At 35.1% G+C, this 27,471-nt stretch overlaps 1 protein-coding gene, 1 long non-coding RNA gene and 1 other non-coding gene across 11 annotated transcripts in view; 2 read left to right on the forward strand and 1 right to left on the reverse strand.

Annotated features, from left to right (window-relative positions):
- Positions 1-25,586, forward strand: LOC132671511 (uncharacterized). Its single transcript, XR_009607123.2, has 3 exons — positions 1-84; positions 21,571-21,668; positions 25,156-25,586. It is a non-coding gene; the product is annotated as an uncharacterized LOC132671511 (long non-coding RNA).
- Positions 2,816-27,471, reverse strand: part of PMS1 (PMS1 homolog 1, mismatch repair system component) — a 98,572-nt gene continuing 73,916 nt past the window's right edge. For 6 of the 9 annotated variants that reach the window (XM_060622360.3, XM_060622355.3, XM_078451097.2 and 3 more), the window contains 7 exons: positions 24,481-24,603; positions 23,800-23,943; positions 22,768-23,639; positions 14,639-15,121; positions 11,233-11,363; positions 6,796-6,956; positions 2,816-3,158 (listed from right to left, as the gene is read on the reverse strand). In XM_060622360.3, the coding sequence (XP_060478343.1) occupies positions 2,994-3,158; positions 6,796-6,956; positions 11,233-11,363; positions 14,639-15,121; positions 22,768-23,639; positions 23,800-23,943; positions 24,481-24,603 (2,079 nt within the window). In that variant the 3' untranslated portion in view covers positions 2,816-2,993. Of the gene's footprint in view, positions 3,159-6,795; positions 6,957-11,232; positions 11,364-14,638; positions 15,122-22,767; positions 23,640-23,799; positions 23,944-24,480; positions 24,604-27,471 lie in introns of those variants that run through there. The other 3 variants (XM_060622362.3, XM_060622361.3, XM_078451098.2) reach the window with 2 other exon arrangements.
- Positions 18,179-18,285, forward strand: LOC132673947 (U6 spliceosomal RNA). Its single transcript, XR_009608281.2, has one exon. It is a non-coding gene; the product is annotated as a U6 spliceosomal RNA (small nuclear RNA).

A 27,471-nucleotide genomic window follows, 5' to 3' on the forward strand; every position in this document is an offset into this window, starting at 1 on the left:
CTAAGATGCCCAGAGAAGGGGCCTCTTCTGGACCAACCGCGATCCCACCCACCAGACTCGCTGAGAAAGCGTTGCAGCCCAAAGGTGATGTAGCATTCCTTACAGCGGCGCCAGGAAATGTTTTGTAGTTTTCATTTTACCCCTTATGTTTTTGTTGCCCCTAATGACTCTTGAGGGCCATTTCTCATGGCAGGATGTGTAATAGCGATAGGATTAGAGTCTCAATAGTACTTACAATCTTAAATTTGTTGTGAAGATTAAATGAGATCATACAAGGTAAGTGCGTAGTGTATCTAGCAAATAGGTAATAAATACCTGCCGTCATTACTACTAGTCTCATCGGGCGTGACCCATAAGTGCAAAGAAAAAGCTTTGTTTTAGAGGCCATTGTAGGACCTTTTGCAACAACTGACTGTTATCAGCTACAAAATGAGTACTAAATTTTGCTTACATACATTTGCTGGTACAAATGTATGATGCAAATTTCATCTTTTATGTCTCTGTAGGCTTCTCTCTTTCTTCAATTTACCCAGTGTTTTAAAAAGGATTACTGGGGCGCCTGGGTGGCTCAGTCGGTTAAGCGTCCGACTTCAGCTCAGGTCACGATCTCGCGGTCCGTGAGTTCGAGCCCCGCGTCGGGCTCTGGGTTGATGGCTCCGGAGCCTGGAGCCTGCTTCCGATTCTGTCTCCCTCTCTCTTTGCCCCTCCCCCGTTCATGCTCTGCCTCTCTCTGTCTCAAAAATAAATAAAACGTTAAAAACAAAAAAAAATTTAAAAAGGATTACTACCGGGGCGCCTGGGTGGCTCAGTCGGTTAAGCGTCCGACTTCAGCTCAGGTCATGATCTCACAGTCCGTGAGTTCGAGCCCTGCGTCAGGCTCTGTGCTAACAGCTCAGAGCCTGGAGCCTGTTTCAGATTCTGTGTCTCCCTCTCTCTCTGAACCTCCCCCCGTTCATGCTCTCTGTCTCAAAGATCAATAAAGGTTAAAAAATTTAAAAAAATTAAAAAAAAAAAAAAAAGATTACTACCAGAAATGTCTCCAAGAGAGGGGCCCCAAACTTTGAAAGGAGGTAATGGAAAAAATACATACTATTTAGGTTATGGGTAAGAGGACTGTGCTGGCAGGAAAAAAGGACCCTCTACAGGTAGATTTCTAGGGTATCACAATTTGTACCTCTTAACACAAGGGTCTTAAGAATTTAAAACTTCTTGGGGCGCCTGGGTGGCTCAGTCGGTTGAGCAGCCGACTTCGGTTCAGGTCATGATCTCGTGGTCTGTGAGTTCGAGCCCCACGTCGGGCTCTGTGCTGACAGCTCAGAGCCTGAAGCCTGTTTCGGATTCTGTGTCTCCTTCTCTCTGACCCTCCCCTGTTCATGCTCTGTCTCTTCCTGTCTCAAAAATAAATAAAAGGTTAAAAAAAATATATAGAATAAAACATGAGGAAAGGTCTTTGTGATCTTTGCTTAGAAAAATAATTTAAAAAAAAAATTTAAAACTTTTTGGGGCGCCTGGGTGGCTCCATTGGTTAAGCGTCTGACTTCAGCTCAGGTCATGATCTTACGGTTTGTGAGTTGGAGCCCCGCACCTGGCTCTGTGCTGACCGCTCAGAGCCTGGAGCCTGCTTTGTGTCTCCTCTCTCTCTCAAAAAAAAAAAAAAATTAAAAAAAAGTTTTTTAGGGGCACCTGGGTGGCTCAGTCGGTTGAGCGTCCGACTTCGGCTCAGGTCATTATCTCATGGTCTGTGAGTTCGAGGCCCACGTCGGGCTCTGTGCCGACAGCTGGGAGCCTGGAGCCTGTTTCGGATTCTGTGTCTCCCTCTCTCGCTGACCCACCCCATTCATGCTCTGTCTCTGTCTCAAAAAAAAAAATAAATAAACGTTAAAAAAAATTTTTTAAAAATTAAAAAAAAAATTTAAACTTGAGATGATATGGAATACGGAGATAATGTATCCAGTATAGAACATTTTACTTTATAAAACAAACTTTTTGCAAATTAAGTGTTTTGGTGCACTGGGGGATCTAGTTTTTGAAAGGACACAAACACAATGAATAACGTTAACCTAAATTTTGTTAAATCTCTGGATCTTCCCATGTTCTCTGACAAATGTTGACCCCCAAACCCAATAATTTCCATTTAAGAGACAGCAATTTCTAAACTGTTACCCCAAAATAGAGGTAAATGGCAGGATTTTGAAAGCTAAACTTCTTTTCCTCTAAACTTCATTTTCTCACTTTCTCCCACTCCCTGTCTCCCCATCACACTTTAAACAACATTGATAACTTCTATCAGATATGCCAGCTCAGTCTGTGTGATTTCTCTCTGCATGGGACTGACCCAGTGTAAAAGTCCACTCAGGCTGCCATAACAAAATACCACAGACTGGTGGCTTAAAAGCACAACATTTATTTTCTCACAGTTCTAGAGGCTAGAAGTCCAAGATCAAGGTGTCAGCATGGTTTGTGGTGAGATCTCTATTACTGGATCATGAAGGGCCACCTTCTCACTGTATCTTCACATGGGGGTTGGTAGGAGAAAAGGAGAGGGTGAGCAAAAGCTCTGGTGTCTCTTCTTATAAGGGCACTAATCCTACCATGAGGGCCCTTACTCTTATGACTTCATCTAAACCTAATTACCTCCTAAAAGACCCTATTTCCAAATACCATCACACTAGGGGTTAGGACTTCAACATATAAATTTTAGGGACATGATTTAGTCCACAGCCCTTAGTAAATCAACCACCCAAGAATACTAGGTATTTGGAGTTCGGGGTTTACAACCAATAATTATTATGACAGCTGGTTCTTCAGAATAAAATGAACAGTCAATGTTAGTTTATTTAAGTTTTCCAGTTTTTGAATCCTTTTTCAAAATGCAAGTCAGTAAATCCTCACTTATAAAATAACCATTTAATACATGATAATACAAAGATGGTTTAAAACTGACTCGTTTTATTATCAATTTTAATAGGAACAAATTTCTTAAACATATTTAATTAGGTAGCTTCTGGAATATGGATTAAATGATGAAAAAATGGGCGACCATGAACACACCCTTTAATTTCATTTCTAAATTCGTGCTTCATTCTGTACATAATGTCTTGGATGTCCTCTTTTGACAAGTACATCGGCAACTGTCTAGATAGACGCACTGCTTCTCCCTGTGAAGAGAAAGCCATACATTTTACCATGATACACCCTGAAGCAGAAAACCTGTTATTTCTGGCAAGAGAGAAGGCAGAAAACTGATTATATTCTTTTTATTACTCATTTACATATGAAGCACAAATTATGTTAGTCATTATTGTAGGTTCTACACATAGAGAAGAATAAGACAAACAACATCCTTGTTCTTGTGAAATTTATATTCTATTCTAGTGCAGAGAAACAAAACATAAAAAGACAAAGAAAATTTCAGTAAGTAATAGTGTGCAAAATTAAACTGGGCAACAAGATAGAGAGTGATTGTGTGGTTACGGAAAGCTTCTTCAAGGTGACATTTAAGTTTCAATTTAAATAAGAAATAATGCAAAGATCATGGGGTAAGAAAAGCATTTCAGGCAGAAGTAACAGAAAGAACTGAATGGTCACTGTGGGTGTAGCATAGTTACTAAGTAGAAAAGGGAAACAAGAAAGGGAGTTAAGTAGGGGCCAGATCACCCTTTAGGACAGGATGAATGCACAGGGAAATAACCAGGGGGTTTTAAAGCAAGAGCCTAATATTTGCTTCACATTTTAAAACAATCAGTTTTGCTGTTCTGTGAAGTATGGTTTGAGGCAGGTCAAGAAGAGAAGCAGTCTTGCAGGCAATTACTACAGTCCTGGTGAGTCTTTGACAAAGGTGATAGCAGTGGAGATGGAAGGAGGTTTAAAGACTCCTGACACGAGCAGGAGGTAGAGTCAAGACTTGCTGGTGGACTAGTTATGATGGATATAGATCCAAGGATAATGTTTGCATTTTCAGTATGGTGATGCTGTTTTCTGAGATAGGAAAAACTGAGCGTTTAGGGGTAAATAGTATTAGCAAAGCTAGCTTTTTTTAAGATTTATTTAAAAAAAATTCTTGGGGGCGCCTGGGTGGCGCAGTCGGTTAAGCGTCCGACTTCAGCCAGGTCACGATCTCGCGGTCCGTGAGTTCGAGCCCCGCGTCAGGCTCTGGGCTGATGGCTCGGAGCCTGGAGCCTGTTTCCGATTCTGTGTCTCCCTCTCTCTCTGCCCCTCCCCTGTTCATGCTCTGTCTCTCTCTGTCCCAAAAATAAATAAAAAACGTTGAAAAAAAAAAAAATTAAAAAAAAAAATTCTTGTACTTCAAAGAACTTGAGCCTAAGGGTACCTGGGTAGCTCAGCTGATTAAGCGTCCAACTTCAGCTCAGGTCATGATCTCAAGGCTCATGGGTTTGAGCCCTGAGTCTGGCTGGCAGTTTGGAGCGTGGAGCCTGCTTTGGATTCTGTGTCTCCCTCTTCTCTCTGCCCCTCCTCATCTCACACTCTTTCTCTCTCTCTCAAAAATAAACATTAAAATTTTTTTTTCAAAGAAGGTGAGCCTAATATTATTCTCTGCAACCACACACCCTCTTCCCTTTATCTTTCCAACCATCCTATTCCTTTCTAACTAAACCTATTCTTTTCTTTAATTTGACCTGTAATCTCCTCAATCCCTCCTTAATTTTCTGCCTCACCAGCACCTTTCTTATCTTTCCCTACTTAAGGTCCTGAATAGTTAGTGAGACATTAAGGATATTATCTCCAGCTTCCTGCATTCATTTTTGATTCCTACTAGAACCTAATTCATCTTTAGGTTCCTCTAGGAACCATATTTATTCCTCTAGGACATAACACAGTTTCTTGTATATACACTATGGGTTCAAATTTGCTCACTCACCCCCTTGTTCTACATATTCATCTTGCTAATTGCTACAGCTGGATAAATTGTACCAAGCACTGTTAGAAAATTTCCAAACTGTCCTGGCTGGATCCAATACCAGTGTTAACTCTTATGAGTCCTCAATGCCATTTGGACATCTTATTCTTCTCTAATCAACCTTCTCTTACAGTACCTACAACTCTTATTTTCAGATATTCTCTACTACAATCAAATCCCCATTGCCTCCCCAGCCTCTTCACTCTCAGCAGATAACTTTTCCTACTCCTTCCCCACATGGATCACATACATCACTTCTCTCAAGTTTACCTCAAAATATTTTTACTTTTATTTTCCCTCTCTTCTGCTCTTAAGAGAACAGTTTCTCCTTTCTAAAGCTTATATCTTTTATCCCATCTTCCTTCCTGCCTCTTTTGGAACATCCGCTCTCTAATCTTTTATGTCAGTCTTTCCCATCAACAACACAGAAACACAGACAAGCTAATCTCTCTTTTTTTAACACCATGTGACTTGCAGCCTACACTTTTTCACCACTGCTCCACTGTTCGGCCATTGGCAAGTCTTCTCCTGACTATTTTTCTATTATTACTGCTATCTAGCAGCCATACCTGATGGTCTTCTAGCAACTATTACCCTATAGAGAATATGATACTAATTACTCATTTTTAAATTTCTTTCGTTCCTTAACTTTTATATGTACCTCTGTTTGGTTTTTCTTTTATTCTCCTATCTTTTATTTCTGATTCATCTTATTCAGCTTGACCTTAAATGTTAATATGCCTGTAGATCTTATGGAAGTTCTTTTTTTCCCAGGCTCTCTTCCTTAACAATCAATCCACAATTGCCTCAATGTAATGAGAAGTATAATATTAGTAAAAATATTTATATCTAAATATCCAACCATTTTTGTTATTTTTGAAATCGTATTTCTTTCCACATGGTTCTTCAATACCCAAAACATGCCCCTCAACTCCTTCAACCTTCGTTTAAGTTTATACTACCTCTTTCGTAAGAAAAGATTCCTTTGAAGCCATTAGAAACTATCCGTGTTAAATTGCTCCCACAATAGGCTAGGAAGTTCCACAAGGCAAAGCTCTTGAAGGACTCAATGAATACTATTGAATAAAATCTTCAGAAAGGGTAAAAAGTGGACTTTCCAAAAGTCTGACCCTCAGAATGCAATGGGCACACACCATGGTAAAAGTCTAACCAAAAATGGCCCATTTTTTTTTTAAAGGGAGAAAACAGATTTTATTTACATTCAGGTTTGTTTTTAAAATACCAAACTTAAGGGATAGAACTTCAAACACAGACAATCACTATTGTTTTCCCACTACTATCATATACTTGAACATTTAAAACCTTATAAGCTTCTTCCATCCTCTATTACTTTAGAATTCATTTTTTAACCCACTGTTTTATTTCTTATTTGTGGTAAATATTCCTAAAAAACTAAAATTTCCATTTATTCAATAATCTACATCTTTCACTTACTCTCCCTTTTTGCTTTTGAAGAGATCAGGGCTTAAAATCCTTTATAGACAGGTATTTGGTGTAAAAGTGGAGAAATTTTGAATCCTTTCTTAAAAATCAGAAAAACTACTCCAAACAAAAAACAAAAACAAACAAACAAAAAACCTCAGAAAAACCATCACTATAAAGGGTGTCATTCATAGGGCTCTTCCTCAATATGTACTCAGGAAATAATGTTATGGTAAGGATCCATGATAGAGTTTACTACAACCAGTTTATGATGTCAAACTTTTAATGAAGTTTTCTTTTTTTGGTAGTATTTCTTCTTGCAAACATATAATAAACCTAATAGAAACTTTACTATTTTGGATGTTTACTATTTTATTGATAAACAGTTAAGTATCTTAAAACCTAAACAACCTACATAATCTAATAATGCATACCTCCAAATAACTTATCACTTTACGAGGTCTACATTCATAAACTTCCTTTGCATTTTTGTTTAATATGGCATTAAGAATTTCTTTTAAGTCCATCACTCCATAGAATGGGAGACAATTAGCCATTTCTTCTATTTCCAAGTAGTCTTCAGCAATGGAAACACCTAAAAGAAAAATAAATAAAACCACATGTAGATATAGTTAGTTTTGTTTGAATTATATTCCAGAAAATGCCTATTAAAAACAAAATCACTGTGAAAACATTTAGTGAACCTTCCTTAGAATTTAATATAGTCAGGACAAAGTTTTGTTCCTTAGTTGGAGAACAAATGATAATTTCCCATAGGATTTCACATTAAGTCATAAGTGCTCATAGACACCACATGTGCTTTGTATCTCTGTTATTGCACTTCTGTTCTCTCCATTTGTGTAGAACACTTCCTACTTTGGAGAGAAAATGGAGTCCCATGATATTTATTAAAATAAAATTGATTTAAGTGTTTTAACAACTGTTGCTGTTCAAATTCTATTCTATTAGGTTAATATCTAGCTTAAAGGCCTGAATTATCTCTGTGACTATTTTAACTTAATTATAAAAATATTCATAGTAATTTATTTTTTCCAACTTTATTGAGATATAATTGATAAACACTATACAAATTTATGGTTTACAAAGTATTGACTTGATACACTTATATATTACAAATGATTACCACTATACTAACTTATTAATATATCACTAACTTGAGAAAATGAAATACTAATGTTTTAAATGTTTTAAAATATTTTAGTGAAACAATATTTAAAGCTGACATTATTTATTAAACTACTTTAATTTAGTGATTAAAATAAAACTAAAAACTAGATTGGATATATAATGGGGTAAAATACCCATAACAATGTAAATTCCAAAGGATCAAATTTGGCTTTAGAATGCATTTTAAAATGCTGCAAAATAGCAGAGATTGTCTTCTTTGGCTCTGTGTAACACTGTTAATATTGAATTTCATACCATGGTTAGCTAGAAGTAAAGAAAATGAGACAGTCCAATGTTGGATAAGTGGTAGCTATCAATAGATGAAAAAAAAAGGAGTGATGTAGCTTGAAGAGTTTCAGATCCTGAGATGTCAGTGATCCTATACCCAATCTGTTTCCAGTTACAGATCAGTTCCTTGACCTGGATAAGATGCAGTGGTGGTATAATAGAGGAGGCATCCTATGTTCCTCCTTGGAAACAACTATAGAGTAACAGAAGAATATCTATAATTAAACATTAAGGGATAAAACACAAGAGTTGAATGAAGGGAAATAAAAGGGGAATTTAAATGGGACTTGATACAGGGTTTAGGTAGGCAAAGAGGAAGAAGCAGAATATTCTAGTTCACATATTTTTACACATATATACAGATAAGTAAATTACAAAAACATCAGCTAAGAGACTTCACTATGCTGGTTCTATACTTTTTATGCTATGATTAGACTGAAAAGTCTAATACTACATTTGCCCTGGAAAATAATACACATTTCACACAATTACTTGTGGATGTGAATAAAGTATTTGGCAACAGATGAGGAAATTAAGCAATATTTTAATTTCTAGATTTGAAACATTCAGATATAGGAAACTTAGCCCATCTTGGGACTCAAACCCACGAATTGTGAGATCATAACCTGAGCTGAAATCAAGAGTCAGATGGATGCTTAACCAACTGAGCCACCCAGGTGCCCCGACAAGTTTCCACCTCCTACAATATGGAATTCTTGTTGATGTAAAACAAAACGCTATTCCCATTAACAAGCAAAATTCTTAGGATCACATTCAGAACCTTCCCTCAAAGCCAGATGTATTATTCTTCCTCTTTTTTAAATGTCTTTATTCAACGATGTTTTCTGACAACTGGCAAACTGTTTATCCAAAGTTAGTCTAAGACAACAAACTCTAAAAAAAAAGTGGTCTTTAGGAAAACATGACATAAAAATTAATGAAGGGAAAAAAAGGGCTTAAAAAAGAAAAGAACATGAGAGTTTTTAATCTGATGTGTTTGTTATTGGTAAGATAAATAATGCTGATGACAATCTAAGTAAAGTTAATTCTAATCAAATCAAGTCAGTTTGCAGATAAGTCTTATTCATTTTTATCTCTGGTGCCATGCAAGGTACCTGGTATTCCAAAGGCCTTAAAAAACACTTCCACAAAGCTAAGAGCTGAAAGCATCTGTCAGATAGAAACTTACTGGGTAACTCAAAAATAAAAAAATAAAAAGTTAGCTATCCTAACTTAAAAAAAAATTGCTGTGAACCTGCGGAATTCTGTGGTTCAAGTTGTGCAGATTGCTGTGTTAATCCTCAAATCAGTTTTATAGGTGTGCAAGATGGCTTGGTGTTTGGTGTTGATTTGGCTGCATTCAGGGATGAGAAATGCAAAAAAAAAAAAAAAAAAAAATTGCTGTGATAACATCTTTCATGAAAAAAAAAAAAAAAATGGCACCTGCCAGCAATACCACATTGTTAATCAGAAAAATAGATTAAGAAAAAAATATTTAACTACATATATACATACACACACCCCTAGCTTCACACTTCAAATAAATTAAAAAGATGTTAGGGGTCCCAAGGAAGAAAGATTTCTATGACTAAAAGAAATGAGGACAAGTCCTTTCAGAAAGGGGTACTGGAAGATGGGAAGAAAAGAGAATATTCAAACACCTACCACTGTCAAATACTATGCGTATTGATTTCTGTAAGTACCTAGTTAAGTGCTAACTACTTTATAAAGTAAATATCTCCACTTTATTTATTTATTTTTTTAACATTTTTATTCATTCTTGAGACAGAGAGAGACAGAGCATGAACGGGGGAGGGGCAGAGAGAGAGGGAGACACAGAATCGGAAGCAGGCTCCAGGCTCTGAGCCATCAGCCCAGGGCCGGACGCGGGGCTTGAACTCGCAGACCGCGAGATCGTGACCTGAGCTGAAGTCGGATGCTTAACCGACTGAGCCACCCAGGCGCCCCAATATCTCCACTTTAAAAGAAGCAATATAATAAATTAGTTAAAAGGTAGCCTATAAAGATGCTTGGGTTTAAATCCTTGTTCTACCACTAACCGTGTATCCTTAAGCAAACTTCGTTGTGCCTTGATTTTTCCATCTATAAGATGGAGACAGCAATAGAACATACTTAATAGGGCTATTAGGAAGATTAAATTAATACATTTATATTTAGAATCGTGCCCTGTACATTATAATTATTCAATAATTATTAGTTGTTATAATGAGAAAATATTGAGGCCAAATGACTTTCCCAAGAAAACCCTTTAAATGGCAGAGTTGAGATTTGGACTAGCTTTTCACTCCAAATCTAAATATCCAGACTGAGGTAGGAGGTAAGAAATTTCACGGTAGGTGTTCCTAAAACTGCAAAAGTCAATGAAGTTAAAGTTTGTTGCACCAAAACATTTTCTGTATATATCTAATTTCATAGTTTTGTACATTGTTTTTACTTATTTTCTTTTTATGTCTCAGTAAAACATTCCTGTAAAAATTTTCAACACTGTTTTGGTTGAACTTTATTTTTCTACACCTTGGTCATGACAGCTTTAGGGACAAACAGGAGAGGGGACAGTGGGATGACTCTATGCAGCACCTCTGATACCAGATGAAGGGAAAGTAGTAGGACAAGACCAACATAGGAAGTTAGGGCAGAAAAGAGTTAAATATGGAAGCTATGAAAGAAGAGAGAAAGGGCCAACCAGGAAAACTGAAGTCTCCTAGCCAGAAGGATTTACTTTTCTCTCCACCCAGTGAATTGCCATACAAAGTAAATAGTTTTATCACAGTCTTTTTAGCAAAGCAATGGAATCAAATCACTCACTCTCCAAATAGTAAGATTGCTGATGTTACAAACCCAACTGGCAAAACAAGTAAAAATCCTTTTAAAAAGGTAAGAGAGGTCCACTTTTGTTAGACCTTTCCAATATACTATGTATATCTTTCCCATCTAAAGGAGTATTAAATAATTTAAACAAAGTAGGCAGTTTGCATTTTGTGACAAAAGAGGTCAAACATTACACTTTTGTAAGGTCCACTTTTGTTAGACCTTTCCAATATACTATGTATATCTTTCCCATCTAAAGGAGTGTTAAATAATTTAAACAAAGTAGGCAGTTTGCATTTTGTGACAAAAGAGGTCAAACATTACAATGAAACTACTCGATTAGTTATGAAAACACAAATGCCAGGTAATATACTGAAAGAGATGCCAAGGTTGCTTGTTTCCAACAGAAGTGACCTTTTTGAAATATGACTTTTTACATACATAGCTGATGCTGTACTTTTCATGAAATAAAAATATACCATGATATGTACATTATGAAACTCAAATGTAACTTCTGGAACAAGACTTATTTCCAAGTCAGGAAATATTAAATCACATTATCATACCTGGTATTAATTTTATCTTGAAACCATTTGCTGTAAGACGAGGATCAGACAGGTAAGTTGATCCACTGTGTCTCTGATCATCTGTGGTCATTTTACATAAAATCTCTAAGTAATGAGATCCATTAAAAAGACTGAAAAAGAAATTAATGGTCTTTTAACTTATTAAATATGTAAAATTAAATAAGAGGATTTATGGGAAAAAGTTAACCCAAGGGCCCTCTAAAAATCATCAGTAACCAAAATACAAAGATATAACTAACCCCTAACCCTGTAAGAAACTTTATTTTTTTACATTTCTGTATCTTTAGAAGACCTACTGTATACAGGGAACAGAAAGGAGGAAGACTAGTCATAAAAGACAGTTTCTATCTTTCAGAACATGACAAACTAAATGTGAAATCAAAAACTGTGCTCTCTCAAATCATATAATTGAAAACTTTATAAATAATGCCATAGCTATATTATTGTATCATAAGGTTGTTGTGAAAATCAAAGGGTTTAGTAAAGCTCTTGTAAGTCCTCAACAAACATTAGCCATTGTTATTGCTATTATTGAGCTCTTATTTTTTATTTATAGAAATCTAAATTACTCCATTCCTGCATTACAACCATAGTGAGAGGGGTGCCTGGGTGGCTCAGTCGGTTGAGCAGCTGACTTCGGCTCAGGTCATGATCTCACAGCTCCTGGGTCTGAGCCCCGTGTTAGGCTCTGTGCTGACAGCTCAGAGCCTGGAGCCTGCTTTGGATTCTGTGTCTCCCTCTCTCTCTGCCCCTCCCCTGCTCGAGCTCTGGCTCTCTCTCTCTCTCGCTCTCAAAAAATAAACATAAAAAAAAAAAAAAAAAAGAAAAAAAAAAAAAAAAGAACCATAGTGAGAAAACTAAGCCCAGCCCATAACTACCCTGTCTTTGACACAGTTATGAAAAACTTACATTCATTGTGGTGGGGATGTCACATTTGATAAGAAGGGTGAAAACAATTTTGAATTCAGCTTTGTTGCAGTTCATGTTCAAATAAGAAAGCTTTTTTTCAGGGTAGTATGGGCCTCCAAAAATAATTTTTAATGTATTTGGTTTTGAAAAACAGAATGTAACAGGAAAATATTTTTTAAAACATATAATTTGTACAAGCACACAAAATGAATTTTGAACTTTAAATGAAAGTTCACAAATACCATTTAGAAAAGCAATCAAGTTTAAAATTTCAGATACACTCTAGCTCTTTTTAAGGGGAGAAAAGAGAAAGTACGATCAGATTTCTGAACTGTTTAATATACCCCAAATCTGTATTAATTCTTTTTCTAATTCTTCAACAGTTTCCTAAGCCAATCTTAAAAGAATACTACAAAAGGATTCTACTACGAAAGAATACTATGCTGGATTTTAGTGAATGTGATTACCATTGCCTTAATTAAAAAGGTAGCCTTGGGACAAATGTTTTCCTGTGCCCTGGCCCTATTTTTTATTCTGGTGGCAGGGTTTTTAACACAAGTGTTTTAATATATTGTATAAAAGATTTTGTTGTAATTTATTCTTGGGAGTTCTGAAACAATTACCTAGTGATGTGTCCTAGAGAACAAATCCTCAATATCTTTCTAATTTCAGGTTTTTAATCTCCTTTATCATACATAAGATTCTCTCCTGTGTCAGACTAAAAAAGAAGTATTAAATATAAAAAAGGCAAATGTTAATAGTTATTAGTCTCTTTTACAGAAAATACTTTGCTCATGTAGGATAAAAGGGAAATACCCCATTTTGCAAAGTATAATAAAATCAGTTCAGGAAACAATCATCAATGGATGAATCCATTAAATGGAAAGGTTGATAGGGAATTTTAAGGTATAAGAGTAGGCTGTCAATGGCTGAACCCAGTGATAAGTGCCTTTTGATGTGATGAAATACAAAGCACATAGCACAACCTATTGAACTGTGATACTAAAAAGGATAATTTAAATCTATTCAATCCTCTCGAGCTGTCTTCGGTTTAAATATGGGAGAGGGAGAAACAAGTTAAACACCACCTTAAGAAGCAAAGGGTCAAACTGAGATAACAGGATATTCTAATGAACAAATGACTGTTATCAACAATAAGTTAATGGTGTGATATTTAGAAGAGATTTAAGAGACATAACAAAATGTGATGGCTGGACCTTGTTTAGATAAAAATTAAACTTGATAAATTAAAAACTATAAAAAAGAGGGGTGTTTGGGTGGCTCAGTCAGTTGGGTGTCTGACTTCGGCTCAGGGCACGATCTTGCAGTTACTGAGTTGGAGCCCTGTGTTGGGCTCTATGCTTGGAGCCTGGAGCCTGCTTCAGATTCTGTTTCCTTCTCTCTCTGCCCCTCCCCCACTCACACTGTCTTTCTCTCTCAAAATAAATAAGCATTAAAAAAAATTAAAAAAAAAAACTATAAAAAAAGACATTTTGAGACCATGAAGAACGCTTTCAAGGAATTAATATTGTGAAAGATAGGAACTGTAGTTAGGTAAGTCATTTTTATATTTTTTTGGCTTTGTCTGTAAGACAATAACACGGAACTTGTAAACATGTCTATTCATATCTCAATGGTCCAGTTCAATTACCTGGGCTCAAAGAGACAGAGTTTGGAAACATATTCTCTGACTGGGCAGCCATGCATACAGCTAAGAAGGGGAAGGGGAAGGAGAAAGTGTAAGTAGAGAAGGGAGACTGGATCCTGAACAGGGGTATTGGTCTCCTCTCGATGCTGGATACCTGTTATGTACTGTTTTGAGCAGTACATAACAAAGCATGACCATTCCAGCCAGTTATCATGTCTTTGCAGAGGCCAAAGAAAGCAGCTGATCATCCCTTGTCTCTTTCCAAAGCCCTTTAGGTAAGTCATTTTTAAGAGAAAGATACTGAAAGATGTTTGGGTGGGAACTGTCTAAAAAATACTTAGGAAAGAAAATATGTATGTACACACACACACAACATACATACATATACACACAGCATACATATATATTTGAAAGGATAAGTAGACAAATGTGGGAAAATCTTGATAATTGTTCATCAAGGCATTCATTGTATAATTCAATTTTGGTATATGTTTAAAATGTTAGAAGAGTGTACAATGAAAGAGAGTCATGGCAACCTAACTTCAAAATTACCCTTAGGAAAGTCACTGTGTACAGAAGAATTGAGGTTATTTATTAATTGCAGAAGTAAACTATCTAGCATACTCTAAAATTAGTAATTTAAAAACAATTCCATTAAAGATTAGAAAATCAAATTTTAAAAAGATTTCTTTAAATAAATCTTTTCCCTACTAGGAAACTTTTCCCTACTAGAAACACTTCCAACTTGTTACTTTCAATTTCTAATCTAGTATGGATTGATAAATGTTTTGAGAGTTAAAAAAAAAGAATTATATTATTTCACCATACCTCTCTGTTAATATAATGGGCTTTTCCAGTGGCTCTGCAGGAAGTTTATGATTCTCAATAAGTCTTTTAAATAGGAGGGCTTCTTCTACTCTGTAAGGATTTAATAACATTACCTCTGTTTTGGATGTAATTAGCCACCCATCAGGAAACTTGAGATTGTGGATCAAGCAAAATTCGTCCTTCTCTTCTAAGTCAAATTTATGTTTCTCAAAATTTTTTTTTAAGTTTTCCATAGAAAAGGGGATCTGAACTATTTTAACATTTTGGTTCTTTCTTTTTTCAATTTGGCACTGAAAAAGGTCTTCAAGTTTTGGCTGATTCGATAATGAAGTTTTCAGTTTGTGCTTCTGTGCCAAATGCCATGCACTGGTGGGCTTTATCTTTTTTCTGCCATCTTTTAATGATATTTGTGACTCTTGTTCAATGGCTCTCTTGATTTGCTTATTGTATCGTTCCAAATCTTTAGTAGCCTTCTCTTCATATCTATGAATAAAGATAAAATATAACTAATGAGGCCATAATCAGGAATATATTAATCATCTGAAGTAAATTTTATAAAAAGTAAAGATCTGGTATTCTAAATCTGATAATGATGAAAGAACTTCTATTGGACTAACCCTCCCATACATAACTATGATAAACTCTGCACAAAATACAGAAAACAACTATTTAAAATAGGCATGAAGAGCAACCAAAAACAGGCAGATATTGGAATAAATTTGACATTTGAAAAAAGAGATCCAGGGGTGCCTGGGTGGCTCAATTGGTCAAGTGTCCAACTTTGACTCAGGTCATGATCTCATGGTTTGGGGTTTGAGCCTCATGTTGGGCTCTGCAAGTGGGGAGCCTGCTTGGGATTCTCTCTCTCTGCCCCTCCCCAGCTTATGCTTTCTCTATTTCCCAAAATAAAGTTAAAAAAAAAAAAGATATCCATATTTATACAGATGTTACACAGAAGACAGCCCCCAGCATTAAGGGGAAGTGGCAAAAACTCAAGAAATAAGCTGCACTTTAAAAAAATTTTTTATGATTTTTATTATTTATTTTTATATCACATAATATTATAAGTTGCACTCTTATTAGCTTGAATCACCAGAACAGAGTTCCTTGCTTCCAAAACAAATGGAAATTGAAGGAGAAAATCCCGTTTGTGGCAACCCAGAGGAAAACAACTGCTAGAATGTTAAATGAGCTAAAAAGAGATTTTAGTGACTACCACTCCAGGGTAAATGGAGTTTTGAGTTTGAATTCTACATAATTAGATAGCTTAGTAAACACTTTGGATTTTAAATTAAAACTGGAGTAGGGCCAGGGTAAGGAAAAAATTATGTCTTAGAACTAAGGAAGCTAGGATTTGCCCTAGGATTAAGGGGGAAATTTAAACACTCTAAGGATATATAAAACAGCCTCCACAAGCTCAACATGATCTGTCAGTAATTTAAATGCTTGGTAGAAAAAAACATGAATACGTTTCAGAAGAAGATAACAAAACCTACAGTTTCTTCAACAGATCACCCACAACGTCCATTATATAATCAAAAGTTACCATTCAAGCAATAAGACGAGAAAATGAGAGTCACAGTCAAGAGAAAAAGTGGTCAGTAAAACCAACCTCAAGATCATTCACTCAGATGTTGGAATTTGCAAAAAAGAAAAAAATTTTTTTAAAAATAGGTTTTAATAAATATTTAAGGACTTAGGGCAAAAGAAGATCATAATGAGAGAAAAGAAGGGGAATCTAAACAGAGAAGGGACGTTACAAAGAACCAAATGGAAACGGAAATTCTAGAACTAAAAAATACAGTATTTGAAATGAAAAACTCCCTGGGTAGGCTTAGCAGATCAGGGATGGCAAAAGAAGGGTTAGCAAACTTGAAGACAGATTAGTAGAAATGATCCAATCTGAACAATGGAAAGAAATAATGAAGATTAAAAAAAAAAAATCTCAGTGGCCTATGGCACAACAACCTCACATATATGTAATTGGGAGTCCCAGATAAAAACCGTAATAGTGAGGGAAAAAAAAATTGAAGAAATTATAGCATGGATGTTGTAATTTATATAAATGAAACCTTTTACAGATCCAAAAAGGTCAGTGAACCCCAAGCAGAATAAATACAAAGTCCACAGCTAGGCATATGAAAATGAAATTGCTCAGAACCAAAGATAAACACGAAATTCTGAAAGCACTGAGAGGGGGAAAAAAAGACAATACAAAAAAGAATACCACAAAAGATGGATATAAATTCTCATCAGAAGCAATGTAAAGCCAAATGACAGTGAAAAACATCTTTTAAGTGCCAACAGAATACAGATTTCAATGCTACAAAGCCAAAGGTCTTTCGAAAATGAAGATGATACAAACATTTTCAGATAAAAGCTTAGAATCTTTTGCCAACAATAACTGCACTGTTAAGGGCTGATACCAGATAGAAATTCTGATCTATAGGAAAAAATGATGAGCCCCAAAAAATGGTAACTATGTAGGTAAAAAAGAAAAAGGATCTTTTAATATGATTCTCAGGGCTTCTGGGTGGCTCAGTCAATTGAGCGTCTGACACTTGATCTTGGCTCAGGTCATGATCGCAGGGTCGCCGGTACAAGTCTTCCATCAGGCTCTGCGCTGACCATGGAGCCTACTTAAGATTCTGTCTGTCTGTCTCTCCCTCTGCCCCCCTCCTCGTTGTTCTCCCTCTCTCTCTCTCTCTCTCTCTCTCTTACTCTCTAAAAAAAGTTTTTTTTAGGGGGTGCCTGGGTGGCTCAGTTGGTTAAGCATCCACCTTCGGCTCAGGTCATGATTTCATGGTTTGTGTCAAGCCCCATGTTGTGCTCTGGGCTGACAGCTCAGAGCCTGGAGCCTGTTTCAGATTCTGTGTCTCCTGCTCTCTGTGTCCCTCCTCCCCTGCTCATGCTCTCTCTCTCTCAAAATATAAAATAAACATTAAAACAATTTTTTTAAAGATGTAACTAAATAAAATAGTCAATTCTACATCTGAAGAGTTCCTTACACATTTACTGTAATATCAACATGGAATAAACAATTCCCTGAGCACTATGTAAGAAAATGCATACACTTTAATACTCCATGTACTAAATAGATACTAGTAAAATTAAAAGTCACTATGATAGCATGCAAAATAAAAATTTTATGATTAAATTTATAATGATTCATACTTAAATATTAATTTTTTCAGTTGCTATTTGTTTCTCATTTTAGAGTCATCAGTGAAAAAATAAATTCAAATAAACTCAACACATCCAAACCATTTAATTTAGTTCATTTCAAAGGTACAAGATAATGAATATTTTAAAATTATACTGGGTAAAATGTCTAGAGATCTTTTCTTTTGGCGGGGGGGGGGGGTGGTTAATGATAGCAGGAATAAAATGAAACTTCTAGAGCAAATCAAAGGCAGCCTAACATTATGATTATATAACCCTTTCCTAAAAAAATGAGATGCCAGAGTCCTACTCTCAGATTTTCTAATTGTCCAGGCCTAGGTTGAGGTTGAACAGCACTGTTTTTAAAAGGCTCCATGGGTGCTTGCTTCGGCAGCACATATACTAAAATTGGAACTATACAGAGAAGATTAGCATGGCCCCTGCGCAAGGATGACACGCAAATTTGTGAAGCGTTCCATATTTTAAAAAAAAAAAAAAAGGCTCCATAGGTGATTCTAATGCATACCCAGACCGAACTGAACTTTGGTGTCCAGCAAAGTGTAATAGTCAAGAGCACAGACCCTGGAGACAGACTCTCTGGTCTGGTTCTGCCACTTGGTAGCTCTGTAAACCTACGCAAATTATTTAATTTTTCTGTGCCTCAGGATAATTGCCTGTAATATATAATTAACCTACATCTACTTTACAGTTTTGATGTGAGCAATAAAATGAGTTACAATGTGTCGAGTACTTACAAAGTAATGCTTGGCACCACAGTAAAGGATTACAAATGTTTGCTATCATTTTCTATCAAGAAATACATCTTATAATGAATGGGGGAACATGACTGACTACAGTTTGGTAATTATTTAAGCAACTTTACTAAAAAAATTTTAAATGCAGTTTTAAATTTGAGACTGGAAAATTAACATTATTTCTAATCTTAAGTAACTCTTAAGAAACTAAGTTCTATTGTAGGTAATATACATGAAACATTTTAAAGGAGAAATTTAGATATGTGTTAGCAAGTAATGATATTTTGGGAGAACTATATTAAATGTTAAAGGTGAGACTAAGAGATAAGAGACTACAACATATCGTGCAGTTTGTACTCAGTACATGTTTGTTAAATGCAGGAATGTTAGCTGGATAGGAAGTTAAGAAAGACCTTGTTTCGCTGTAAACTAGATTAAAAAAAAAATTATCTCTGGTTACTTACCAGGCTATACTCATAAAATTTTGTACCTAATTTTCTCCTACTTCTACTTAGAATCTGAAGTTCTGGATTAGCTATACAAAACACACAATTTTTGACAGTTTATTTTCAATAAGTACTATAAAAATAAGTATTTTTAGCTCTTGGATATTCGAATGCAAGATTTTTCCCTTACAGTGAAAAATGAGTTCAAGATGAAGGTCACCATTTGTAATTAATTATAATGTGCAAATTTTCACATATGGTACTAATCTTGTGATTTACTCAAGAAGTCAATTTAATTAGTTCCTTGGGAAATATAAAAAGCTATGTCCAAAGGAATATTAAGTAAATGTTAAGTAAAAACAGCTGCTACCTTTGACTTAATGTCATTAAGGGATTCAGTAACCTGAATGGAAAATATTAATTCTGATTTGACCAGTAATCAATTCAAATGTTTTTGTAACTACAGGTTACCTGTAATTATGTATATCATCTTCAATACTCCAACTAAATATTATTATTTTTTATTTTAGGTAAAAATATGTTCATAGTTACTATAAATGAAAAGTTCAAATTAACATCAATTGACTGAAACCCCGGTGACAGGGCACATGGTCTAAATATGGTTTCTAATTCATATTTAGAAATGAAAGGAGAAGAAAGGAAAGGAAAAGAAAGCAAAGGAAAATATATCCAGAAAGGAAGAACTAAAAAATGAAGTACCCCTACTCCAAAGTCTGTCCTATGCTCTCAGCAGAAAAACCCTGATCCTAGACCTTATCAAACTCTGTTATGGCTTACAGAACCTTCCATAATCTGGCCTGCCTTCCCTCCACTTACTTTACTATACTCTCTCATATTCTGTTCTTGTCAAAGTGGCATCTTTTATTTCCTCAATAACACTACTTTCCTTCTAGCTTCTGAGCCTTATGTACCATTTTATCTAGAAAATTCCCTACACCTTTCTGATTAATTTCTATTCAGGGAATCATTCATTTCCTGTCTCGTAGATGACATTAAGTCCAACTGCTAAGTATTTTCATAACTCCTTGTGTTTATTTTAAAACTCATTGTCTTCTATGATTACTGTTAGTTTGTGTCTTCCTCACTATACTGCATCATTTAGGAGAAAGTATATTTTATTTATCACTGTATCTGAAATGATTAGCTAGAGTACATAGGTCCTTGTATGCAGAATGTCTTTAATAAATACTCTAACTGAAGACAGGAAGGAAAGGAGGGAAGGAGGAAGAAGAAAAGGAGAAGGGAAAAGGAAGGGAAAAGGAAGGGAAAGGAGGAGGAGAAGGAAGAAGGGAAAGAAACAATTAAGAAAAAGAAGGGAAGGGAAAGGAGGAAGAGAAGAAGAAGGGAAAGAAACAGAAGGAATAGGACAAAAAATGAAGGGAGGATAGATGGAAAGTCCATAGAAGTCTCTTATCCATAGAAGAGGAGTCTACTCTGATATCCCTTAGCACTTCTTACAGAATTTAGGATCACGCAAAGAATTCCAAAGTAAATACTACAAAAAAGTGGTAGTTACTGTGATTGCTGAGTGTGATCTCATTTTTGCTCTACTTTCTCACTAATCATAATTGGACACAGCCCTCATGGTCCCAAAACCCCTGGCCCTGGAAGATTCTAACACAACATTTTGTGACACACTGTAGCTCTCTGATTCCAAAATACCTGTATTTTCTTCTATTTCTGGCCTCCAAATTAATCTTGATTAAGCAAGCGAAAAATATTGTCAGTAACAAGTTTTCTGTTCACAGATTAAAAACTGAGTAAGATCATGAACAATTATTTACTATGTGCCATTTTTCTTTAACACACAAAATCTTATTTAATCCTTCCAACAACCCAAGAGATACTGCCCACACATTTTTAGAAAAAGTCAGCAGAGAAAGAAACTCAAATTAAAACCTGGTGTAGTTCCAGAGGTCTGCTCTTGACCAACACTGCCTCTTTTGTCTACCTGATGGCAGTAAGACAGAGAAGATTCTGGATTCGAGAATACTGTCTGATGATAAACATATTTTTAGATGAGTTCTATTAACCATAATCTTCTACCTTGAGGCCTACAAAAAGAAACAATGGTGACACACACTCCCCAAAAGTCAACAGGAATAATACCTGCTGTTGGGTTGTAAGGGAATGGCTATTCTAAGCTGTTATACTGTCACTACCTTCCAGGAAAGGGAAGCATCTATGCCTTTTTTTCCCTATTCTCAGATAATACTCAACTCATCATCTCTCTGCTGGTCAATGCAATTCAACTTTTGTGGGCCTGCTGTACTAAAAGTTAAAAGCACTGATCTTTAAAGTGCCTGTATCACTTAGATAAAACTAAAGACAATCACAATGTGTGAACCTTATTTGCAGCCTGATTTAAATAAACAAACTTAAAAATTTGATATTTATGAAGTAATCAGAAATCCAAACACTGAATATTTGAGGATATTAAGCAATTCTTGTTTTAAAAATTATCATGACTGTAGTAGGGCTATATTTAAAATAAGAGTATCTTATTATACATGCTAAAATGTTTATGAAATATATGATACTATCCTAGGATGTGCTTCAGAATAATAATGGTAAAAAGGAAAAGTGAAGTGCATAGAGGTACAGATGAAACGAAACTGACCACAAGATGATGGTTCGTGAAACAAGGTATGGGTTCATTGTCTGCTTAGTCTATTTTTGTGTATGTCTGGGAAAAGAAAAATACAACCATCCCCACCAAAAAAGAAAGAAAAATAAATAAAAAGTAAAGAGAGAAGATAATTTATGGAGGCTTTGCCTACTGGTGTTAATCATTATTCTTTTAAATTGAGGGTGTGTAAGATTGAATAAGTTAATGAAAAAGTAAACAAAACAAAACAAAAAACTGATCTAGTATCCACGTAATTTGTCAGTCTAAATGGTAAGTTGCATTTAAATTGTTTTCCAGATGTTTCATGTAATATTGATATGCCCCAAATAAGAATACATAATTGGAAGTATAATTCCACTCTTTCATTTTCTGGTGGGCTAGATCACTTAAGACATAGTACTTTGTATTTATAGTAAGTGCCCTCAGTCAACTATAAACACTCATCATATTATTTTATGATATTTATTTAGATCATCTGATCTAAAGATGGCACGTAATATGTAGTTATTTTAATCAAAGACAGATCAAACCACCTATTTACCTACCAAAAAACTCACCATAGTTTATTAGTTGCCAACGAATAAATAAAAGATTTTAGAAGGAATCCTTGAGTTGTACTGAAGAGGGATAGCATTAACCGCACTAAACCGAATCTGCAAAAATATTGTAATTTTTATACTGTGTTACATATTTTGAAGACCAATTTAAAAAGGGGAATGGTCAAGATATTTCTTAAAACTGCCACTGCTATAGCTGTTTTAATGCATAAGCTTTAAAAAGAGAAAATCCTGTCATAGAAAGATTGTTTAAGATAAAATAAGAAACAGAAGAAAACAGTAGTTTTAAATTAAGAAGAATGGAAAACCTTGAACTTCAAATTTCAATAATAAGACAGTAGTTAAGGCTTGTACCAAAAACAAAAAACAAAACAAAAAACTAAAAACCTCTAAATTTAAAAAAGTGATGCCAAAATAGGTACTCTAGCCAAACCAAAAGGTATTTTCCATTCTGCTTTTCCATAAATAAGAAGTTTAATTTTTTTTTTTTTTAACCCAGTGAGTCATATAGAATGGAAATATCTCAGCATCAGGTCACATGCAAGCTCTGGAAACTTACTTCAGTTTTTCCTCTTCACTCAATGTCTTCCACAGTTCTTCAATTTGTACTGTTGCATCCTCCAGCTTTTCTGTGAGAAACTGAGCACGATGATCTTGAACAAAAAGGGCACTTGCTGACATGGGTTTCTTGATTACTCGATTGCTAATTAAATCATAAGCTGTAAGCTGTCCAGATTTGTTGTCTACCACATTTGATTTTTTGTTACAGGAACCTTCACTGAGATTCTTTTGTTCAGGGCTTGGAGAAGTATTATTACTTAATTTACACGCTGAACTTTCTTGAGGCACTAAAATTTTCACGGGTTCAATGTTTTCTCCCATTGAATTTTTAAGTGTATTTCCCTTGCTCCAGTCATCTGCACAGATTTCCAAAGACTTCTCAGGACCTGCTGCTTCCTTATTGTTCCCACTCTCATCTCTATTGCTTTTATTGCCATTTTCTGATTGGGTGTGCTTAACAGAATCTACAAAACAAATTTCACTACATTCCTTCTGAGCATCCTCACATGATAAATTATTCACTGGGATCTCCTGAAATGTATTTCTAGTGTTCTTATCAATGTTAGAATTTTCACTATTAAAATGATCATCATAATGGTCATCAACATGTAGCTGATGACTTAAACAATAATTAGTGTTTTTCCCAGATTTATCATTATGCACATCATTTTGGAAAGGAATGGCTGAAGTATCAACATTTGGATAATTATTTCCAGATGATTCCATCTTATTAAAAAGCACATCTGTTTCTGTTGTATTACTAACAACCATGTCAGCTGAGGAAACATCTGTTTTATTATTTTCATTTGTACCAGGTAGTGATCCGTAACAAGTCGTCATCAGATTTTCAAGAGCAATTAAAACAGATTCCTAAAAATATAAATTAACAAATGTTACAGAAAATTATAAAAATAATAAATAAGTTAGATTTAAAATATTTAAAAATACATAAAAACTCTCACACATGAAAATGGTTAGAGCTGCATAAGATTATAAATAACATAAATTTTAAAAAATCATCCAAAATTACCTTATTCTGTAATAATACTTGACTTTTATCTGGTGTTAAATTTACATCCACATCAGCTGTAGGAACATCAATTTTCAGAAAGAAAATGGGATACAAACGAGTGGATTCCTTTAGGCACTTCAGATTGTAATAATGTCGGATTAGCTAGAAATAAAAATACCATGTATATAAGTATAGTATTGCCATCCTTAAATACAACCAAAAGAAGTATAGTCAGCTGAGAAACTGAGTGGATGTAACTTCTTGTTAGGAAAAGCAGTATCTAAATGGTAATACTCATTTAGAGCCCTTGAACTTGCATGAAATACAAGTATATTCATTAGGAAGTACAAATATTCAATGTAACTGGCCTCATGGTTAAAAGATCATAGTGTCATGGATGTTATCAAAATCCAGGCTTCAAATCCAAACTCTGTTACTTCCTGGCTACAGTGGGCTACGAAAGTCACTAACATTTCAGTTTCTTCACTATAAATAAGGATAACAGTTCATCACAGAATTGTTGTGAAGTCCTATGTAAGACACCTAGCACAATGCTTAAAAAATATTACTGTATCTCTTTTTCTTTTCCTTATATTTTAGAGCAAATCCTTAGAAGTAGTCCTCATAATAAGCTGACAAATGACAGAGCTAGTTTTCATTTCTGATTCCAAGCAATATTTTTTTCCCAAAGTAGATTACCTTTAATATGTCTTTTTGATGTATTGGTCGACTGTTTATAAAGATAAAACTCCTTTCTGGGGTTGAAAGACTTGTAAAAGAGTGGTCTGCATCTTGCTTTGGAAGAAATCCACTTAGATAAATCTGCAATTATAATAAATAATTACAGAATTAATGTGCATTGTCAACAATGACTGTGGTTCCAGGGGTCTGGCTATATATAAGAGATATAAAAAAACAAAATGGATTTTCATCTTACGGTCTCAAGAGTTATATACTTGCTGATAACCATGCCTTGAACATTAACCTTAAATGAAATACTGAAGCATATATTACATTGATGTTCTCAGTCTCTCTTTCGACAACTCTATTTTAAGGAAAAATTAGCATTCATAAAAGCTTCATGAATGAGCATATGCCTTACTGTCACAGACATACAGCATAAATACTGATCTCTGTTCAACCCTATCTTCTTTAGACTTTTAAAAATTTCTTTTAACATTTAAAAATTCTTCATATTGTGACTTTCTTTTAGCTATTTGTCCTTTTTAGCCAGCTCTTCATGTAGAGAAGTGACTGGTTTATATCTTTATTCTGAGTGGGCTGTGAAGTCAATCTGAGTTTTCATTTCTCAATTAAAAAACGTCTTTTACTCTTTGACACTGATTGCAATACTTTATTTCCATTCTTGTTTAGAGAACCTATCTACAATCAAACCAATTATTTTTATGCTTTCTCTATTTTACAAATGTATGAAGAGGAGACAGAAAATGATGAAGGATCCTAGAAAAAAAATACCAGAGAGAAGAGAGAGATTGAGGAGATAGAAGGCAAGGAAAATGCTCCTACTTTTTACCTTTAAAGATAATATAGAGAATTGTTAAGAATACAGGATAGAGCCAGACTGACATGATTTAAATCCCAGCTCCACTACTAACTACGGGACCTTGGTCAAGTTATTTAAAATACAAGCCCTATACTCTCTTATATGGAACAACTAGTAACAGATGTATTTATATTAACCTGTTTAAAAAAAACCCACTAATAGTAAAATTTCAGCTTAGGTTTAGGAAAGTGAGACTGTCAGTGGAGATGCTATTTTTAGGTAAGCAGAAACCACGAGGCTCTTCACTAACATAGTGAGTAGGCTGCCATCTAAGTCTATGGCTATCCCTCCCCTTGGAAGTAAGTGTTTAAGGAGCTGCATTACCAACTTTAGAACACTAAGTGCATTACTGTCACAGTGCCAAACTGTGCCAATTTAAAAAATAAATTAATAAAGCTGGATAATCCATTACAAAATACTACTTAATTAACTGTAAAACTTCACAGCATTTATAAATGGTTGTATCATATACCAGGTAACTTGAGACCCTTCTTTAAGTACCTGCTGAGCATCAGAAAGCACCTGTTTAGTCTCTGAAAGACTTACTGGGTTTGTGGACTTAAAACAAAAAAACCTTCCCCAAATAGGTAAGAATAAAAAATAAAATGAAGAAAAAACTGGTGATATTACTAATGTTTTATTTTTATACCATCTTAGCTGTCCACTGAATAATTATTATTATTACCAAATACTGAGCTTTAAAAATGGCTTAGGATAACCTTAAGAACTAACGAAGTATTATTTAAGTTATACAAAAAAAGTAAAATCAAAGAGTAGTCTTAAAGTGCTCCAAAAATGAAAATCATGGTAGTTTATGGAAAAAGAATGACTGTTAGACCAAATCAGTGCAACCAAATAAAAAATCTGACTATACAGGACTCTCTGCCTAAGTATTCCTCAACCTAGAAAGCAAAAAAAAAGAAAAAGAAAAGCAAAACATAAATACTTCTCCCCTGATTACTCTTCAACTGTAGACCTCTCCCTCTTTACCCTCATCTCCAACCTCCTATAATCTGGCTACTACTACATCTCCAATGGACACTCAGTCCACTTTTTGACTCTCTGCAGATCTTGACACCATAATTCTTTAATTTGGGAAGCATCACTCTGCTTCAGCCTTCTCTTTTCATCTTTCTGCTTCCCCCCAACACTTCCTCTTAGTCTGGTTTGCTGATTTCTCTCCCTTTGCTTACCGCCTATAAATGATGATGGGCCTGAGTTCTATCATCAGAGCCTTTTTTCTTGGTCTCTACTCTCCAAGTAATATCATTCACATCTATATAGATACACCAGCGATACTAAGATAAAGATGTACAGCCTGTATTTCTTTCACCCCCAAATGCTTTCTATTTTTAACTAGCTGTCACAAAAATCTTCTCAATCTCACCACATTCAAAACTTGATAAAATACTTCACCCCATTGCTTTCCTGCTGCACAACTGGTTTCTCCTATATTCCCTTAGCATGATAATGAGCCCTGCCACCTATCCAATCTGTCAAACCTATCTCCTTTCCTCTACTCTGATTCTGTTCAAGTAACCCTGACTGGTGTCCTAACAGTAGTCTCCTCTTTCAGTAAGCCTCAAGAACACCAAGGAGTTCTATTTCTAAAGTAATAATTTAAGTATTTCTGCTCAGGACACTGGAATAAGTTCATGAAGGAACTCCCTTCTCCCCACCCCATCACAACTGCAAATATATAGCAGTGATAGATAAAATCAACTTATACAAAAATTTCAAAAGACTGAACCATTTAAAAGTAAGACAAATACAAAGATGTTATGGATGCAAACCATAACAGAAAGTGATGGCTGAAATCAAAAGCCCTATGTGCTCTAGGATCACAAACCAGCTGTCAGAAAAAAAAAATTTTTGTAACTATGTGTAGTAATGGATGTAACTAGACTTACTGTGGTGATCATTTTGTAATACATACGTATTTTGTTGTACACTTGAAACTAATATAATGTTATATGTCAACTATATCTCAACTTAAGAAAGAAACCATTTATGCCAGTTAGAATTTAAATTCTGATGTGGAAACAGGGACAGAAAATACAAGGCAAGAGATCAAAATCAGTCTTTCCATATGAAATGGGCTGCTGAGACACCGCCCTTTCGCCCCT

The sequence above is a fragment of the Panthera onca genome, chromosome C1 (assembly GCF_046562875.1).
Source record: "Panthera onca isolate mPanOnc1 chromosome C1, mPanOnc1 haplotype 2, whole genome shotgun sequence".
NCBI classification, from domain to species: Eukaryota; Metazoa; Chordata; class Mammalia; order Carnivora; family Felidae; genus Panthera; species Panthera onca.